We start from the raw sequence: 21,742 nt of genomic DNA on the forward strand, positions 1-21,742 counted from the left end.
ATATTTGATGATTGGCCCCTGCTTTTGTTACTGCTGCATGGATTTGAGACAAGGCAATATTCTGGAGTCTGACGTCTGTATAAAATAATAATCGCGAGTCGCAACACACATAATTGGAGCTTTGACTTGACTTCATCTGGAGCCATAAATCCCTCAACCAGTCCACATCACTTTGGGAATGATTGCAACCTCATGCAAAGGTTTTGCTTCCAAGATCATTCATTTCCAAAAGCACAACTTTATCGCATTTATGCTAAATAAATATGTGACATTATTCATATAGTGTCATAAAGTCCGGGACATCCTCGGGAACATTACCATAGTGCGTTCACGCTCACCAGGTCAGGCACGCAACAAGATCAAGCGCGCGGTCGCCATGCAAACCTGTTATTATTAATCAGAGGAGAGAGAGAGAGAGAGAGGTGTGCGGGTGCGATACATACGATTCTACCGTGTCCACGACTGGACTTGACGTTACCCTGTCTATACTTTCCTGCAGTGGTGGAAAAAGTACTCAAATTGTTTACTTAAAGGGATATTTCACTTTCAAAAAACCTTTGGGTCATGTTATCATCTACTCAGGCTTTAGTGAGCCCCCCAGACAGTTTTTAAGTTGCTTGATTCACTATTTAGATATTTGATATTCATTTTATCAGACACGCCCCCTTCCTATACAAACCCATTATAACTTAAAACTACATTTTTAACATGTTAGATTCATCAAAAACACCCGTCCTTGGTTCTGGTGACTCACCCTGCCCTCCTAATACGTGAGGGGCCGTGTTTTTTTGATTACTTTTTTCATATATTTTATTTCATTTTTTTATTGTATTTAATTTTTTTCATTTTCCCCAAAAAATATTTAAAATAAATTAAGTTATCGAAAGAACACAGCCCCCTCACGTATTAGGAGGGCAGGGTGAGTCACCAGAACCAAGGACCGGTGTTTTTGATGAATCTAACATTTGAAGTTATAATGGGTTTGTATAGGAAGGGGGCGTGTCTGATAAAATGTATATCAAATATCTAAATACTGAATCAAGCAACTTATAAACGGTCTGGGGGGCTGACAAAAGCCTGAGTAGACGATAAAATGACCCAAAGTTTTTTTGAAAGTGAAATATCCCTTTAAGTAAAAGTATCAATAGTGCAATGCAGAAATAGGCCTACTCTGTTACAAGAACAAGTCTGGTATTCAACATTTACTTGAGTAAAAGTACAAAAGTATTGGCATCTAAATGTATTTAACGTACCAAAAGTAAAAGTACTAGTTATGCAGTCCAGAATGTGTAAAAGTCTTTTAAAAATAGCAGATCTACAAGCTCACAACTCCTTGAATCAATGCATTGTGAGCTTGTAGATCGGCTATTTTCAAATAACCAAAGTTTAAATAGGGCTGAAGTGGTAAATGTATCTTTTGTAATAATAATCAAAATCTACAAAGTAACTATAACTAAAGTTTTCAAATAATTGTAGTGAAGTAAAAGTACAATTTGCCTCTCAGATGTAGTGGAGTAGAAGTAAAAGTATAGAAAAATGGAAATACTCCAGTAAAGTAAAGATTCCTCAGATTTGTACTAAAGTACAGTACTTGAGTAAATGTACTTAGTTACTTTACACCACTGCTTTCCTGTGTGTCTTTGACCAACCATCCACAGTACACACACACACACACACACACACACACACACACACACACACACACACACACACACACACACACACACACACACACACACACATACACACACCCTGGGTAGACCTATATGTCTGTTATTGAGCTGGCCAGTAACTTTTTGAAAACGTCTTCTTTGTTGTGATCCAAAGCGCACGGATGTTTAAGGTTTGGTCGGGCACAATCGCTTATTTAGTCAGCCTGTGGCCATGTCTTCCTTATGCAATGTATTTCATCATTTGCGTAACAGCTGATCCGATTGAAAACAAATGCATGTATACACCAGATCGGATAAGATCACATCCCATGTAAACACTTGATCCAAAACCTTCAATCAGGTTTATTTTAATCAGATTGGAAGAAAAGTGTCCATGTAAACGCGACTGAGAGCTTTGTTTTTGTGTATGAAGTGTTTCCCCCCCATTTTCTCTCTCATGTCATGTACATTATATCTGACTGACGCAGTGATATGCTTCAAGAAAGTACAAAATAAAAGTCTATCTTTGGAAAAAGTCAGGGCGGGGGGCCTAATGCACCAGTAAAGCCTGTATTTCTCCTTTTTTCCCTATTTTATCAAAGGAATGACTTGTTTTATGGAACCGAAAGTTGTACACAATGACACAATAAGACGATCAACAACAACGTATCATTAAGACAGCCAGACAACTGTACATCTGATCAAACTCCATCAACACTAGTCCATCTAAGGCTAAATATCAACAAAATTGCTACATACTAACGTGTTCTATCATGTTGTGGTGTAAATTTAACGATTTATTTATTTAAAATACATGCATAGCAGGACTTGACTTACCATGAGAAGTTCAGCGCTGCTCTCAGTTTCCCTCCACATGTGTTTGATATCCGGTCTCGCGAGGCCAGACCATACCTGCCCAATAGCGCAATAGCGAGGAGCACCCAGCTGTGTCGTCGCAGACGAGACTTGGTGCGTGACCGCTGTGTGAGCGACCGGGAGTGTTTTTGTTTTTTTTGTTGCACAAGCATGCGTGCGCGCGTGTACAAGTTTACGTGCGTGCGCGCGTGCACAAGTTTGCGTGCGCGCGTGCACAAAAAAGCAAATAAATAAGCAAAACAAAACCTCACAACATCCCTGTATTTAGTTAATTATTTTACTCTCAATAATAATGTTTAAACTGATTGTATTCATGATTGTTTTGCATTAGTACAGTGGACATATACATTAATAAATAACTGTTTGTTTTATTGTTTTATATTAAAGCATTTCATTCCCAATGTGTTAAAACATAGCATTATCATAGGCATGATAACAGTAGATATTTAAATTCATAACAATAATGATCCTTATCATTAATGTATGTGCATATAAATACAAATAAATAATAAAGTTAAAAAGTGGATTATCTGTAATCAGCACCCAGCTAGTTTCATTAGACAAACTGTCTATCTAGGTAATCCATTGAATCTATTTATTAGCATAAACCTATTTTTTATACATTTTCATAACATTTATTATGTATTATTTTGTATTATTATTATTATTAGTAATACTTATTATTAACATAAGGTCAATATCAAGTCAGGTGGGTGGGCACTGAGACATCTGGGCACCATATTGTTGGGACGACTGGGCACCTGGACAACTGGGCACTAGGGACATGTGGGCAACTGGGCACTTGCCGTTCTAAAAATGGTTTATGCCACTTTTTAAGGTTAATACCATGGTATATTGTTTTATATAATGGAGTATTTTTTAAATTGTATGCCTTTCCAAAACGGTATGCACCGTTCCTGGGAGTGGTATGCTGTTCCAAAATTGGTTTATACCACTTTTTAAATGGTATGTCGTTTTATATATAATTATCTATAATAACACTATTGTAGTGGCTATTTGTCAACATAACAACAATAAAAACTCAAAAGCGACTGAGGCACCAGGCAGCGAATCTTATGGAATACCACCCAACTCACCCCCAATCCAACTCACCCCAAATCAAGCCCAACTCACCCCAGACATCTCACCCCACAGCAGAGCCCATCTCACCCCACAGCAGAACCCATCTCACCCCACAGCAGAGCCCATCTCACCCCACAGCAGAGCCCATCTCACCCCACAGCATTAAGTACAATATTGATGAATTTGTTACTTGAGGAATTTATATTGAGGAATTAAGTACAATATTGAGGAATTTAAGTACAATATTGAGGAATTAAGTACAATATTGAGGAATTTGTTACTTGTGGATTTATTCTGTTTTAGGCTTGGTTAAAGTTTTAAATACTGTCTCTACAAAACAGTCTCTACAAGAGGAATTTGTTACTTGAGGAATTTGTTACTTGTGGATTTATTCTGTTTTAGGCTTGGTTAAAGTTTTAAATACTGTCTCTACAAAACAACTTAATGGTTCTGGGGGGGGGGGGGGGGCATAGCTGAACTCATGAGGAACACATCTATCGCTTTGACCAGTAAGCTCCACCCTTAGATTGTCCGCAATTTTGAACAGTTTGAAAAACACTTAAACCCAGGATTTTTCAGCTATTTGCGTGAAACTGTATCTGTGTGATCTCCTTTTTCACAGTTCCCTGTCTGTTGGTCCAATGGCGTCTCCCTTAAATAAGTGCCTCACAATCTCAAGGTCACCAGTTCAAGCCTCACTTGATGCAGACTTCATTTAAGTTGAATTGCAAACAACATGACTGTATCAATGAATACATGTGCAAATGGTAAAGATAACCTGAAATGCTCATTTGAGAGTACGTTTTTTCAATGTATGACATATTCATTCTGAAAATAGCCGATCTACAATCTCAAAACCTTTCAGATAGCAACGTGTTTCTGAGCTTGTAGATCGGCTGCTTTCACTGTTTTCGGTTGCGAGGAGACATACAATTTCTCTATTGGTAAATGTTTTGTGAACGAGTGGTCTTAGTGTTGGCTTGGTTCATGACAGAATGCAAGAGTTTATGATCTTCAACAGACAACATCAGCCTGGTCAAAGCTATAGCACTATAGCTAATGTTGCAGCCTATTAGTCCGAAGGTTGAGAGTTCGATTCCTGTTAATGGCAATAGGTTGAGATGTCCAACAATCCATTCTGTTTCCATCTCTCTCTCTCATCAATCTATTCCGTTTCCATGTCTCTCTTCAATATATTCCGTTTCCATGGCTCTCTCTCTCTCTCTCTCTCCAATCTATTCCGTTTCCATGTCTGTCTCTCTCCCTCTCTTTCTCTCCAATCTATTCCGTTTCTCTCTCTCTCTCTCTCTCTCTCTCTCTCTCTCTCTCTCCAGTTTCCATGTCTCTCTCTCTCTCTCCAGTTTCCATGTCTGTCTCTCTCCCTCTCTTTCTCTCCAATCTATTCCGTTCTCTCTCTCTCTCTCTCTCTCTCTCTCTCTCTCTCTCTCTCTCTCTCTCTCTCTCTCTCTCTCTCTCTCTCTCTCCAGTTTCCATGTCTCTCTCTCTCTCTCTCCAGTTTCCATGTCTGTCTCTCTCCCTCTCTTTCTCTCCAATCTATTCCGTTTCTCTCTCTCTCTCTCTCTCTCTCTCTCTCTCTCTCTCTCTCTCCAGTTTCCATGTCTGTCTCTCTCCCTCTCTTTCTCTCCAATCTATTCCGTTTTCTCTCTCTCTCTCTCTCTCTCTCTCTCTCTCTCTCTCTCTCTCTCTCTCTCTCTCTCTCTCTCTCTCTCCAGTTTCCATGTCTCTCTCTCTCTCTCTCTCCAGTTTCCATGTCTGTCTCTCTCCCTCTCTTTCTCTCCAATCTATTCCGTTTCTCTCTCTCTCTCTCTGGCCCTGTATTATCGCTGCTTGCAGCTATATTTCCATTTCTTCTTCTTCTTCTTCTTCTTCTGCCACTTTTGGCAGTTCTGGCTGAACCGTGCAGTCGCTTTTTATGAAACTCGGCCATATGATAGATGGTCATGAAAAACGATCAAGAAATAATTCTCACAATCTTTCGTCCAAAGGTGGCGCTATAGCACTCAATTGAAAAATGCCAACTTTGATCAGGTACAACTCATGCCCTGTTTCACCTACAGCCATGAAACTTCGATGCACACATGCGTCTCCTCATGCTGAACAACTTTCACACTCTGACTTTTGACCTCTGACCTTTAGATCTCCCACCATTTTGAATTATATGAAAAACAGTTAAAACCTATCTCCTCCTGGGATTTTTGAGTAATCTGCACGAAACTTTTTACACATGAACTTTGGACCTATACCAAAAAACGTTTGCAAAATATCTTCCATAAGTGAAAAAATGAAGCTTTAATGAGCCAATGAATATTGCAGTTTTATGACAATTATTCATCTGCCCCTAACTCATACATGCAGACTTACCATTCTTTGAAACTTTGCAGAAATGTAAAGGGCCATTCCAAATATCACTGAAACCAATCTTACTCCAATTGGTCAAACGGGGGCGCTATAGCAATTTTTTGAAAATTGAAACTTTAAACAGGCAAAAGTCATGCCTCGTTTGGCCGACAGCCATTAGACCTGCTTACACACGTGCCTTGACTAATGAGGAACACATCTATCACGTTGACCAGTAAGCACCGCCCTTAGATTGTCCGCAATCTTGAGCAGTTTGAAAAACACTTAAACCCAGGATTTTTCAGCTATTTGCGTGAAACTGTATCATCTGTGTGATCTCCTTTCACAGGTTCTTGTCTGTTGGTGGCTTCTCGCTTAAATGTGTGCCCCACAACCTGAAGGTCACCAGTTCAAGCCTCACTTGGTGCAGACTTCATCTAAGTTGCATTTCACACAACATGACTATCAATGAATACATCTGCAATTGTTAAAGATAACATGAAATACTTAATTGAGTGTTTTTTACATACAGCTGATCTACAATCTCACAACTTTTCAGATAGCAATGAGAGTATGTTTTTTCAATGTATAACATACTTCATTGTGAAAATAGCCGATGTACAATCTGACAACTTTTAATGGTTTGTGAGCTTGTAGATCGGCTACTTTCACTAGTTTTGGTTCTGAGGAGATGTACAATTTCTTCATTGGTAAATGGTTTGCGAACGAGTGATCTTTGTGTTAGTGAAACAGGGGCTTGGGTCATGACAGAAGGCAAGAGTTTGTGATCCTCAACAGACAATATCAGCCTGGACAAAGCTATAGCACTATAGGTAGTGTTGCAGCTACCTAAGAGTGCCTCATGATCGCAAGGTTGTCGGTTCAAGCCTCACTTGATGCAGACTCATTTAAGTTGAATTGCAAAAAACATGACTCAATCTATTCCGTTTCCATGGCTCTCTCTCTCTCTCTTCAATCTATTCCGTTTCTATCTTCAATCTATTCCGTTTCCATGTCTCTCTCTCTGTCTCTTCAATCTATTCCGTTTCTATCTTCAATCTATTCCGTTTCCATGTCTCTCTCTCTGTCTCTTCAATCTATTCCGTCTCTCTCTCTCTCTCTCTCTCTCTCTCTCTGAGGGGCGGCCATAGCTGAACTCATGAGGAACACATCTATCGCTTTGACCAGTAAGCTCCGCCTTTAGATTGTCCGCAATTTTGAACAGTTTGAAAAACACTTAAAGCCAGGATTTTTCAGCTATTTGCGTGAAACTGTATCATCTGTGTGATCTCCTTTTTCACAGTTCCCTTCCCTGTCTGTTGGTCCAATGGCGTCTCCCTTAAATAAGTGCCTCACAATCTCAAGGTCGCCAGTTCAAGCCTCACTTGATGCAGACTTCATTTAAGTTGAATTGCAAACAACATGACTGTATCAATGAATACATGTGCAAATGGTAAAGATAACCTGAAATGCTCATTTGAGAGTACGTTTTTTCAATGTATGACATATTCATTCTGAAATTAGCCGATCTACAATCTCAAAACTTTTCAGATAGCAACGTGTTTCTGAGCTTGTAGATCGGCTGCTTTCACTGTTTTCGGTTGCGAGGATACATACAATTTCTCTATTTGTAAATGGTTTGTGAACGAGTGGTCTTAGTGTTGGCTTGGTTCATGACAGAATGCAAGATTTTATGATCTTCAACAGACAACATCAGCCTGGACAAAGCTATAGCAATATAGGTAGTGTTGCAGCTACCTAAGAGTGCCTCATGACCGCAAGGTTGACGGTTCAAGCCTCACTTGATGCAGAGTCATTTAAGTTGAATTGCAAAAAACATGACTCAATCTATTCTGTTTCCATGGCTCTCTCTCTCTCTTCAATCTATTCCGTTTCCATGTCTTTCTCTTCAATCTATTCCGTTTCCATGTCTCTCTCTGTCTCTTCAATCTGTTCCTTTCCTATCTTCAATCTATTCCGTTTCCATGTCTCTCTCTCTGTGTCTCTTCAATCTATTCCGTTTCTATCTATCTATCTATCTATTCCGTTTCTATCTATCTATCTATCTATCTATCTATCTATCTATCTATCTCTCTCTCTCTCTCTCTCTCTCTCTCTCTCTCTCTCTCTCTCTCTCTCTCTCTCTCTCTCTCTCTCTCTCTCTCTCTCTCTCTCTCTCTCTCTCTCTCTCTCTCTCTCTCTCTCTCTCTCTCTCTCTCTCTCTCTCTCTCTCTCTCTCTCTCTCTCTCTCTCTCTCTCTCTCTCTCTCTCTCTCTCTCAAGGGCGGCCATAGCTGAGTGGTTAGTGAGCCCGCCTAGGGAGCCAGGGGCTCTGGTTGCCCCAGGTACGATTCCAGGTCAGCAAATGTGTCGATGAAATTTGTCATCGACACAAGCAAGACTCTTAACCCCTAATTGCTCACAGGCCCTCATTGGAAACAAGACCGCAAGGACTTTCATGAACTGACCTGTTAAAGGAATTATCATTTCTCTTTCTCTCTCCTGGCCCCGTATTATCGCTGCTTGCAGCTATATTTCAGTTTATTATTCAGTTAATTAAAATCTACCTGTTGGAGGCCTTCTTCCCGGCGCTTTCCGTGTCTTGTTTACGACCCAGCGTGCCTTCCTGTAGCGTGACCTGTGTTCTGAGGGGTTCTGCGGGCATGGTGGCGGCCCTCTCCGCTTCCCTGGCCGAGTTTTTATGACTTAATGACTTTATGACTCTCAGCCTCTCACTATGATTGCCTTCAGGAGGGGAGGTGCTGCGAAGGGAGGCGGGTGCTTTAACGGGGAAGTGTCCCCCATTGGCTTAAAGTAGTGAAGGACAGCCAGGACAGCCAATGAACAAATACATGTCGCGTATGACAAGGTCTGAAGCTGTTTCTAGAGCAGCTTTACAGCTGCTAAAAAAACTCCTGGCCAATTCACCTTTGGTGCATGGGAGAATTTTGATTTAGTGTCTGACAGATGGAGATAATCATGCATGGCTTTTTGAGATGGGCTGTTTTCACATCAGCTTCTGGAATTGGAATTGGAGGGTGGGGTTATGGTTAGGTCCTAAATAATGGTTAATACCCCCAATACATGGAACCATGTGTCCACCTGCTGGCAAAAAATGGAATCCCACAAGAACTGCCTTGTACCTCCCTTCATTCTCAAAGCTGTTGTTATACACTCTGCTTCGATCCCTGTCTTTTATTGCATTCCCAATGTGGGCAGAAAACCTAGTATCTCCATATTCTATATTCGTTTTTTGGAGGGATAAACAGCCATGTTTTGATAACTAAAGTCTGATTTCTTAGGACACTTGAAATGTTCCTGTGTAATGAAACATATCCAACCCACATGGGTTGAGTTGAGCGTGAACGTGTGGATATTGCAGGAAGTGTTATGAGGTTTTCTCACTGAAGCCAGAGCAGAGCAGAACAGAACAGAACAGTGCTTGAGGCATTGGCTGTCTGCTGCCTTTAATAATTTAGCACTTAAAATTGATCACTATAGCTTCTTACAATCCTTTTCTATAAAGGCGTGTGCAGGGAAGCCAACTTGCCTTAATATTTCCTCCATGGAGACAGATTACAGTGAAAATGGAGAGATGGAGACAGAGAGAGAAGGAAGGCACTGGACAGGATTTGATTGTACAATAGAATCGCTGGGGTATACAGTTGGATCCAGGGTTTGATTTGTAAAATAAATGAAAAAACAGAGGGTTTCTTAACCACTTAAGACCTATAGTTATTTTATGACAAATAGTCTTATCATGTTGTGAGTTGTAGATCTGCTATTGTCGCTATTTTGTTTTGCCCAAAAAAGGGACGCAAGAGTTCATGTGGTTAACATACATTTTGAATTAAATTGTGATATTGTCAATCCATTACATCAGACAGTCTCTTTTTCCCAAAAGGAAATCCATGTATTTAATACCCCCCCATCCCCTCCTCTCCAGCAAATGTAACTCTGGTTGGATGCACCTGCACTGGAAGCTCCATCCTAGTTACTGTAATCACTGTTCTCATTTTCACACTGACTCATCAAGTGCTAATGCAGGCAATTCAAGTGTATAAATGTTTATTTCAAAACATGAGAATGGTCATCATGATAAAATCCAATAATATGCAGATACAATTCTTGATAAGGGGTAAATTCAAAACTGTTTTTTTTTAAATATCCTGTTGCACAAGCCTCCCACCTCTCCGACCTAATAGGTTGATTTCTTTTCATAGACACCATGGCAAGTGAACACAACCACTTCACACCACAGCAAAGTTTTAAAATGTTTACATTTACAACAGCACCATCATAAAACGTTAAAGTTCTTGTTCTGACAGTGATTCCTCTGCCAATATCGCAGACCACTGGGCCAGTGGAATCCCCTACAACCAGTTTAAAGTGATGGAGAATCACACAATATCGAGTGTAGCGCAATAACAGTAGCTAACGTGATTTTGTGTACCGCTGGAGCAATTTGATAAAGGCTTTATTTCCCTTGTTCCACTGCAACTGCATGAGAAAAACAGGATGCAGTACAGATCCCATCTGTCATTAGTCGAACGTGTTCCAAATTGATATATTTCCATGTTGAAAAGATTATCTGTCTTCATTGTTCAATATTTTATAAAAATGTAGGTTATATTCTCTGAAATATCTCTCCTCAAATAAAGTGTCCAATTTGTCAAATGAAAATTCATTTGTCAGGACTTCATTTCACTGAGCAGGTGAAATAACATCAGGTATTTGCTCTACCTGTGTAGGATCTGTAGTAAAAAATACATTTAAGGCATCCATAGCCGCGGGAAGCGAGACTGCAGCACCCCTTGGTGGTTGATGGGAAAACTGCATATGAACCATGGGCCCACAAACTGTTATTGATTCCATAGTGTAGTTACAAAGCATTACTTAAATTCAATGAATGTCCTCAGAGTAGAAAATGTGAATACATTTGATCTGCATTCAATAATTAGTCATAAAAAAACAAAACAAAAATCAGAAAAAGATGAGAAAAGAAAAACATGGCTTTGACCGACAGGGCTTATGAATCATAATTCACCAATTGACCATATTCATACGAATGTCATTTTGCTCTTACATCATACTCAGCCTGGAGTTATGTCACAGCAAAATGGCCACCTTGTGAATATGGTCAGTTAGTCTTCTCCTTTGAGCTAGAGAATTGTTCCTGCTTCAATTAGCGAGGGACTGAGAGACACTGGGCAGCTAATGGATGCCAGGTTGAGGTTGATTATCTCCAGAATGAGTTTGATAGCTTGAATTCATTCTAAATTGTTGGAGCTGGGTTTTTTATTGCCCTATAACAGTCCAAAGGGATGTCCAACGGTTTACAAATCAACCCCTCAAGCAGAATCGATGGCCTTCTGGACACTGTTTTTACTGGTGAAATGCTGCTCTGGCTGTGGGACTTTAAGTGCATGTAGAGGACTATGCCAGTTCTGTACAGTAGGCTGGTACACTATCTCGAGTGAAACAGTTTACGCTGATGGTCACGTCATTAGTTTATCTCTGTTTCTCCTTATCTTCCCATATTTCGTTTTATTAAATATTAGGTCTAAAACATATTTTTGGTGTTAATTTCAGTGTCTAACTATGCTATGTCCAATCACTCATAACCAAAAAAATAAGTTTGCAGTATCCACAGTTAGAACACGTTGCGTGTATTTTCCAAATGGTTCTTAATCATTTTTTTATTTCGATTTTTTGCTTTTTTTTCTGTGCTCTTGCTGATGTGCTTGTGCAGTGTTGCAGCTTGCCACGTTTCTCACCAGATACTGTAGGCTACTGTTGGCAAGGAAGCAGCTTTGGATGTACGGTCCCATGCCTGTGCAATTGGTCTCCGAAAATGAGCATTATCATTTAACATTGCCTAATTGACCACCAAGTTGTTAGAGCTCATTCTTACTTACGTGATCTATTGAGTGTGCAAGGGGTTTAATATCCCGTGAAATTGCTTACTTTCTTTTCTATGGCAATGAGCCAGGAAAACTGGTAATTTTAGCTTCACACTGACTGGAGAATCTTTTTGGTTGAGGTATACAGGGGCAGATATTGTCTCTGATCTTGATTTATGGATGGATAAGATGATTCAAATTTTAAGTGACTCTGTTCTTTCAAGGCAACATCTCTTGCAATTGTGATGAAGTCCCGGACCGCATCAACCATCACGTCCATAACATCACCTCTGCACGTCCAATGAAAAGTTCTTCCCGCGGCTATGCAAGTATCCAATGTCAAATGCTTCATTCCATCTGCGTCTTTACACTTCACAGAATGGGGCATTCACAGAATGGCAGTCAAGTCCCACTGCCCGCACTTGACGGGTTGGCTTTTGTCCTCTCCAAAGTGCTTACAGTACGTGATAGGTTAGCCTTCTGCCTATCGAGGCTAGCAGTGTTCCGTGATTGGAGTGTTCTTCCTCGCTCCATGCTATTCCCAGTGCCTGGTTGGATGACTCTCCCTCGCTCCAAACTGGTGGAAGTACGTGATTGGACGGTCCTCTCCCCTGTCAGTGTATTAACAGTGTGTGGTTGGGTGGCTCTCCCTCTGTCCAAACTGTTAACAGTGTTCAGCTGGCTACTTCTCCCATGCTCCAGAATGCTTAGACCGCCTGATTGGTTAGGCCTCACAGTCTGTTGATTGTTCAGGGTTTGTAATTGGCTGGTCCTGTCTCTTTCTGGGAGCTTTGATTGGCCGGAGCCACTCCTGTCCAGAGTGTTGACAGTTTGTATCCTCTGCCTGTCCCTCTCCCTCTCCAGACTGGTCTCCCTGCGGCCAAGGCCGCTGCGCTCTCTCTCCAGGCTGCTCTGGATCTCTGCCCTCCTGGCCAGGGCCTCTCTCAGCTGGGTGCGGAAGGTTTCGATCTGCCCCTGCAGCTCCTGGAGCTCCCCTTCCCACAGGCAGGCCTGGGAGGCTCTGCTCCCCAGGGGAGAGAGAACCAGGCCTGCAGAGGACAGCGCCGAGGCCGGGCCCCCGTTAGCTTGGAGGTTAACCTGCGGGGAGGACGTGAGACCCCCCAGGGTCCCCAGGCCCAAGCCCGTCAGGCCCAGTCCGGGACGTCCCACCATGCCGGGCCGCCCGCGCACCGAGGCGGTGTGCGTGCGCAGGCGGTAGCTGTGTAGCGTCTCCAGGTCAAAGTGCACGCGCTTCTCCTTGGGCTCGTGGGACGGTGAGGAGGAGCTGGTGGTGTCTCCACCAGACACAGTTGCAGCAGAACGGGACGGTGGAGGGGAAAGGGGCGGAAGCTGCTGCTGCTTCCTGTGGAGGGTGCAGTTCTCTGATACACAAGGGGAGGGGCTGGGGATTGGAGAGGAATTGAGGTTATGTTATGTTGCGTAATATACGGCACCTAATACAACCCAATCTGCACAGTGAAATCTCCAGTGTTATCGCCATTTCATTTTCCAGTGTAAATATAACCAAAACGGTAAATTAATACTATGGATTTGACTGTGTAATCAAATCTGAGATTTGTCTTACTAAGCCTGATTGACAAGTGAATTTACAAACCTGGAGAATTCCACATTCTAGCTCATATTTGGGATAAATCATATTTGGCAAAAGTATGACAGTACAGTACAGGCTTGTATTGAATTATGCTACCATATAAACAGAGCAACCAATAAAATAAAATAATATAGTAGATATAGTCATGATTCAGTATGGTGAGACATTGTCACCTAGCAAATATGAAAGGAATACAACTTTTACACATGCTCATGAAATCTTTATCAGCATCCTTCAGTATCCTGAGTAATAATGCAACATTAAAGCACACGCAAACTCATTTAAAAAACTCAAAGTTATAGGTATGGCTTAATTACCTTTGGTCCAGGCCGGTCAGTTCCTTCCCAACATCCTCATAGGTGGTGTTGATGGCTCTGTGTATTTTCTGCATGTAGAAAAACAATGGAGAGACATGCTGGTTAGTTGTGCAACTTCTGTACAACCCACTTGTTCTGAACTCTTGTCAATGACTACTGAGTGATGCAGACCCAACTTCTTAAGGGGCATGCACACTCACAGCCTTACACCACTATTCTCCCTCTCTGTACCGGTGACTCAAATCTGACCCTCTAGTCTACCCACTCAAATGACTTATTTAAATGCTCTTAAATATCTCTCCATATTTTACTTGAAAGAGTGGCTGAGGTATCGGTCACGGCTGCCTTTTTTGTTTTGCCTAAGGTGCCTGAGTGCCCTTCTCAGACTGAACAAAGCTTTTGATCAAAGCCAGTTTAATAAAAAGAACAGAATCCCGCACACAGTCTTCACTTGTACTGCAGGCTACTTTAATCGGTGTAACGTTACGCTTAGCAAGATTTTCATCAGACAAAGGAAAATGTCTTACAAACAAAATGTTGCACATTGTGCATGATTGATTCTGCCAATTTTTACTTTGATCTGTTGTTTTTTCCCCTATGCACCTGTCACCAAAGCACAAGTGTGAAAACAAATATTTGTTTTGTCCAAAGCCAATAGAAATTGGAGCTGAGGGAGGAGATGTTCGGTGAAATCATCAGTCATGGTAGACCATGCTTCCGAAAACTGGGTTTTCTTTATGCTTTCTTTTAGGCTGAAATGCTACTTGTCAAACATCCAGAGTTTGACCTGTCTGTCTCCATATCAAAGGGAGAAATCATAATAGACCTCACCACCTTTCCATCTTGGTGGGGAAGCATTGTTGCAGTGTAATTGGGTGTGCTGCTTCGAAAGGATTAGACTTTCAAACTGTGGGATTTTGAAAGCCAACAGAATTTGAATTCTGTATTCAGATAGAACACTATCTAGAGATTCAATGTTATGCGTCTGCGCTTTACGTATGAAGGTCATGGCTAACGGAGACGATTGTCTCTCCTCTTTTGTTTTGGTCAAATTGCTTCCCAGGGACAATTTCACACGGTGTAGGGGCAATCTGGAGAGATAAACCTATCCTAGGTCATGCATTTGGAGTGCAGTGAGGCAGGCCAGTGTGTGATGGATGCTGGAGGCTCGCCGGGAGTGTTTGCCCTTTCCAAAAGAAAAGAATGCAAGAGTGTGGGAGAGGAAGTCTTCCTAGGCACCCACAGACTCATTTCATCATTCAGCCAAAAACATGGCCTCAGGCACTTCATTTGGGCCTGGCTAGAGCCTCGTAGTACAACACTTGACATTTATGCAGCACTCCAATCTGGAGTTTTGTTGGTGTGTGAGTTTTAATAAACATACACAAACACACGCGCACGCACTGGAGGATTCCACATTCTAGGCACTTCGCACTCACACACACACACACACACACACACACACACACACACACACACACACACACACACACACACACACACACACACACACACACACACACACACACACACACACACACACACACACACACACACACACACACACAATAGTCAAGAGAATATGATGCCTTTAGCAACCTTGTCCCTCCTTCATTAACATTCACATGACTTCGACATCAAATAAATGTTCTCCTGTTGCCTTGAAGTGTCTGCAGAATTGGCCCACAAATTGATTCAAAACATAATTTAGTTTGAGTCTGTGAAAAGCCTAACCTTTAGGGCCACCATAGCCACTATGTGGTTTGAATCTTTCATGTATTTCTTTCAGGGAAGTCTGTGTATAATTCCACTCTTGTTCACCAACAGTGCTGTGGCTTTGGGTTGTCATTTTAGATTTATAACACAAGAGGGCGCAGCATACCATTGCAACATTACAACGCTTTGCAACATGACATGTTGCAAGCTTGTAGGTCGGCTGTGTACAGCGAAGACATTTGGTGTAGAGGGAAAAAGGCAGGGTGCCTGCCTACTGCCTATAGTATAGGCCTCTGGGGGACACTGTTCAACAAAGTATATGGGATTTAAATTGTTAAAGATGTTTACTGAGCTTGCTTCCTTGATTTCTTTAGGTAATGTATTACACAGATTAAGGGCATTCATCTAGCAGCTCTTGGGGGAATACCGTTTATGTTGTCAGTGAGACAGTAAGGTACACTGCTCCTAGCCCCTAGCATTTAGTACTTTAACCCATTAAGACCTGAGGCCCATTCTACTAATGTCTTCTAAACTTATGTTGCTATATCAGTGGTTCTCAAAGTCAATGTGTGTGTGTGTGTGTGTGTGCGTGCGTGCGTGCGTGCGTGTTTTACATCTCCCAGCAGGTGAGACAGTACCCCACTGCGTGTGTGTGTGTGTGTGTTTGTTTGTTTGTGTGTTTTTGTAGTGTAGTGTACACTTGTTTTGCATTGTTTTATGTACATGCTGTGTGTATGTTTGTGTATGCTTTAAATCTCCCAGCAGGTGGGACAGTACCCCACTGTGTGTGTGTGTGTGTGTGTGTGTGTGTGTGTGTGTGTGTGTGTGTGTGTGTGTGTGTGTGTGTGTGTGTGTGTGTGTGTGTGTGTGTGTGTGTGTGTGTGTGTGTGTGCGTGCTTGTGCGTGTGCTCTCACCTGGCTGGTGTGGAGCCAGTAGGTCAGGTTGTGTGTGCGTCTGAGGCGCGGTATGACGAGGTGATAGAAGGTGTGTTCACCCGCCAAGGTCAGCAGGGCTCCGCCCACTCCCATGCACAACAACACAAACAGACCCGAGAAATGCTGGATCCCCATCTGCAGAGTCTAGAGAGAGAGAGAGAGAGAGAGAGAGAATGAAAGGGAGATAGTGATGAATAGAGACATTGTGATTGATCAAAATATGGGACTTTACTCTCTGTATCTCTTCGGGCCGTTTGGAGACCTAACATGTAGAGCAGTGGTTCTCAAACCTTTTCATGTCAAGGAACCTCAAATCCGCGGACCCTCATCTCAAATATTTTGTTCCAGGGACCCCCAGAAGCAAAGGTTTGAGTTACAAACGTTTGCACAAATTTTCACGAGTTTTCAAAAATAGCAGATCTACAAGCCCCTAGCGTGGCACTTGGTGCCGCGCTATGAGCTTGTAGATCTGCTATGTTTGAATAGCGAAAGTATAAAAGTTTATACTCCCCCCCCCCAAGGACCCCTGGGGGACCCCGGACCCCACTTTGAGAACCAATGATGTAGAGGGCGAAATAGATGGAAAAGAGGGAAGGAAGAGAGAGGCAGCAGAGAGACAGGACAGGTCAGAAGAGGGAGATGAAGAGCGGTGAAAGCACTGATTTGATTGACCGTAATGCAATTTCTTCTCACTGGCACATTATGCTGGCTGTAGATGTTACTGTAATCGTATGGCGATGCATACTATTTAAAAGGTTTGCTCTCAAAAGATGACTAAAGCCTGGTTTATATGCTGTAAGTCGTACGACGGTGTTGAAGAGCCGCAAATAGGCGCTCTACAAACTCACAATCCGTTGGCTATTTTTGGCACACGACACCATTGTACGATGGAGTCAAGCATGAGAGAGGCTTTAAACTGTTTTTATGCAGAGTTGAAAAAGAGGACAAATGTTTCAGCCTCTGGCCATCATCAGCGTACTAAAATTAGAATTTTAGTAGGCTATACTGATGAATGGCCACAGGCTGAAATGGTCTGTGCTCATTTTACACCCCCCCGACGTAAACCCATATTTTGAGTGCAAACCTTAAAATGGTTTCTAAAGGGGGTGTAAATCTCTGACCTGAGTACGATTCTTTCAGAAACTATTCAGTGCAACATGATGATTTGATTCAGTCCAATATGAATACTTTGATGAGGTTCAGTACATTTCGATATTTAATTGACTGACATTTGACTGATTTTATCTGACATTTTTATCTTACAAATAGACAGCACTGTATACAACATCAGTGATGTTGTTGCAAGAATGGAGCATTGTGGTGGTTCAGGCAGGCATGGAAGTCAAGCCAGTCCCACGCTCATACACCCTCCAATCACATACTGGTACAGTCCTTCATATATGGGGTCTATTTAAGCAGACCGATGCTCACTTTTCTTTTTTATATAGCCAATTATTTGTTTACCCCTTTCTACTCATAATGCCAATGAACCCTCCCCACATGTTTCTGTGTTCCCACTGCTATTGTACCCTACTGTCTCGCCTACCAGCGAGGAGTAACGCCTCAGTCCTACTCCTTCCTTTCAATGCCCCTGACAGGCACTCACCCAGCCTGTATAGGAGTCGCTGGCCCAGTGCCAAACACCCTCCCGGATTCCCCCTCCCCCCCGACACAGTACACTGGCATGACCAGACTAATATCACTGCGTAGATATTAGTCTGGAATCTTTGTGTGGAATCTGCATTTCCAAGGGATGGATAAAAAAAAATGCCTCTGGTGATAAACCCGCCCCATATTTGCATACTGGGCCCTGATTGGTGCCCCACAACTTCGTGGGCAGCGAAATCCAATCAAAACCGAGTCGGGGCCAGACTAATCTGCCAAGGGCTTTTTTGTCTGGTTTCCAGGCTACCGACACTGGGCCAGTTGTGTTTGTACAGATGCTCGGCCAAGCCGGATGTACCATGGTGGATTCAAACCCCCAGACAGTACCTGTCCAGTACCTGTCCAGGTGGACAGGTACTTTATCCTTGCACCACCCGAGTGCCTAAAAGAAAGACCGACACTGACTCCCTTCTCAACATATCTTGCCACATCCCCAGCCTCCTTCTGTAGTAACTCTCTATTTACTATGGAGTATCTTCAGGTTCTTCCGCCCTATAAGGGGTTAATATGTCTATTATCATGCCCATAATAACTGTGTATCTTTATGGGTGATTTTTATGAAGTTGTGCACTTGTGTCACACACTGAAAATAGCAGATCTACAAGCTTGTGATCTCAGAGTCTGTTATGCTTGCACAGAATGTTCCGGAGCATCATGGGAGCAGAGCCACCACCGCCAAACACAATGCCATATCATTGCATTAAGTGGTTTACATTTGGGTGAGAGTGTCTGACTGAAAGAAATACTGAATTTCAAATGCCATTTTGAAAGAGAAAAACTGGAGGAGGGACAAAGAAAGCGAGAAAGGAAAGGAGAGAGGAGAGAACACGACTTGAAACAATTGGGAGTTAAGAGAAGAAGCGTTCAATGAGAAGAGAGAAGAATATGGACGAGGACACAAGTGGTACAGAGGGAAATGAAAAAAATAAAAGACATGGAAGCATAAAGTAATATAATCGGAAGAAATGGCAGGAGAGCAAGGAAATAGTTTAAAAGGGAAGAAAATCAAAAGAATAAAAGGGAATGGGAGAAGTGATTGAAAAAAGGAGTCTGTAATTAATTGAAAGAACAGTTTGTCTGTGCCGAGCACACCCACATCACATCCCCTCTGACATAACCATCTATCTACACGCACGCATGCATGCACGCACACACACACACACAAAAATACACACACGCACCCACACACACATACACACTCACACACCCCCCTCTGACATAACCATTTATCTCTTCAGAGGCTTTGATGTGCCTGGAGGAAGACCTTGGTTTTCTTTCTGTAGAACCTCTTCCCCAATCATGTCTCCTCCTCCCTGCCCTCCACACACACACACACACACACACACACACACATCTGATGGCAATTAGCCCCATGCTGATACGACACTCCCACCAGGGAGAACGGTGACCTCCTTCTGCACCCAATACAGCAGAGGGCAAGAACACACACACACACACACACACACACACACACACACACACACACACACACACACACACACACACTGAGAAAAGCGCTCTGTCTCCATTTCAAATGGTAGCAGTACAGCAGTAATATGTTTCCTCATACAGGGTGAAGTGGAACCTGTGGCTGCGTATTTGTGTGTAATTGGGTGAATGGTTGCAAATCGACTCACCTTAAAATACTGGGATTTTCAAAAAGCCAAAGCAGGGATATAATACCAAATATAAACTGTGTGCACTATAGGGATCTCACCTTCTGTACACAGCTAAATCCTCTGTGTTAATGTATCCATTTGTAACTCTGAGGGTGTACAAATGTAACCAACAGGTCCATTTGGTTACATCTATACATACAATTGGCTTATTTCCACGCCCCCATTGTAGTGATGTTTGTGCATCGTCGATTGCCATCGTCGTTGATTGGCTAGGACTGCTCACGTGGCGGACGTGACGTGTGTGTGTGTGTGTGTGTGTGAGAGAGACGCCGTTCCGATTTGTGATTGGCTATAATTGGCAGAGCAGCGCTGTAACAAAACGAACACTCGCTTCGACGTTTGCATCGCATATGAAAGTGACTGGAAAAGACGGAGGGTAACGGCACATCTGCTCAATGATAGCCTCGGTACACAGGCTTTTATTTCCGTTCGCGTCCAGCTCAAAAAGAAAAAGCTCAATGACAATATGCGGAGCAGCGGCCTCACTTCGCGTGTGCACACGCGTGTGTGTGTGTTTGAGAGAGAGAGAGATGGGGAGAGAGAGATGGAGAGAGAGAGACAGTCTGGCAATACATCATTTGTATTGATGCAATATTAAATTGAAGGCAGACAACAGTTACTGAAGGGCTGAACCATGTAGAATTGATTGCCTTAACGAGAACGGTCCTCCTCAGAGCGCAGATCTCCGCCAGGCTTGGTTGTCTACCCAGGGCCCGCAAACTTTGGAAGGCAGTCAAAAAAAGGCACAAAAAAACTCCAGATGTTCGGCCCGAACCTCTAGTTTTGTACACTCTCAGAGTTGAATTAACACAGAGGATTTCACAGTGTATCACGACTCAGCCCTCACATAACTCAAGACAGCTACTACATCCCTGTAGCTTTGGTCTAGATTGCCAATTAGACCTGCAGGTCTGTGTGTGTGTGTGTGTGTGTGTGTGTGTGTGTGTGTGTGTGTGTGTGTGTGTGTGTGTGTGTGTGTGTGTGTGTGTGTGTGTGTATATAATGTGGTCTCACCGTGTGTGACTGTGTTTATGTGTGCGTATATGAGTTTAAACTGGCAGCCAATCTTGGCTGCTTCCCACAGGGAAGGTCTTTTATAGTGCTACCGTAGCTGATTGCTTCCCACACACACACACACACACACACACACACTCACAGACAGACACAGAAACACTTACCTCAGTCACGGCGAACACTCTCTTCCCGCAGGGCACCACTTTATACCACTTGTCATGTAGCATGTCCATGAAGCCATCAGACTTGTAGCGGCTCACAAACTCTGACACATTACGGGTTAGAGGAGAGCCCTGGGGTAGGCCTATACCATAGCCTGGAAATAGATATGCACACACGCACACACACACACACATTTGTGTTTGCAAATTCATGAACACACACACACACACACACACACACACACACACACACACGTACGTACAAACATTTGCGTTTGCATATTCATGAACACACACACACACACACACACACACACACACACACACACACACACACACACACACACACACACAGAAAGAGAGAGAGATAAAGAGAGAGAAAGCATAAGATCAGTAAACAAACTTAGGTGGTACAATAACAACACATGCGATCATCCAGATTCAAGTCTGCACCAACTGTTTGGGGAAACGAATCGAATTCAAAGGGGAATTCAAGGTTAAAGTTAAACATCCTACAGCATGGGGAGATATCTAGGCTTTTACAAGGCCTCAGGCAGGTCTTGTGTGTGTGTGTGTGGGCGCAGGTCTGGGGAGTCAGGGGCACCACAAGATGATAAATTTCCCTCCATTTCTCTGTCCTTGCGGATTCCCCCCACAACAAGTATTTCTGCCAGTTGCTTCGGCCAAGTGAATGAATGATATTCGAATTAATTTATGTACGTATGTACAGATATGTATGTATGTACGACTGTACTGTACTGACGTGCATAC

General features: G+C 42.7%; 1 protein-coding gene across 1 annotated transcript in view; it reads right to left on the reverse strand.

Annotated features, from left to right (window-relative positions):
• Positions 1-10,072: 10,072 nt before the first annotated feature.
• LOC311036397 (glutamate receptor ionotropic, NMDA 3B-like) overlaps positions 10,073-21,742 on the reverse strand; it is a 103,390-nt gene continuing 91,720 nt past the window's right edge. The window contains exons 9-12 of the mRNA XM_084045057.1: positions 20,975-21,126; positions 16,432-16,596; positions 13,801-13,868; positions 10,073-13,273 (exon numbers count right to left, since the gene is read on the reverse strand). Of these exons, the coding sequence (XP_083901183.1) occupies positions 12,274-13,273; positions 13,801-13,868; positions 16,432-16,596; positions 20,975-21,126 (1,385 nt within the window). The 3' untranslated portion in view covers positions 10,073-12,273. The remainder of the gene's footprint in view (positions 13,274-13,800; positions 13,869-16,431; positions 16,597-20,974; positions 21,127-21,742) is intronic.

This window comes from Gymnoscopelus microlampas, assembly GCF_963454915.1.
Source record: "Gymnoscopelus microlampas genome assembly, chromosome: 20".
NCBI classification, from domain to species: Eukaryota; Metazoa; Chordata; class Actinopteri; order Myctophiformes; family Myctophidae; genus Gymnoscopelus; species Gymnoscopelus microlampas.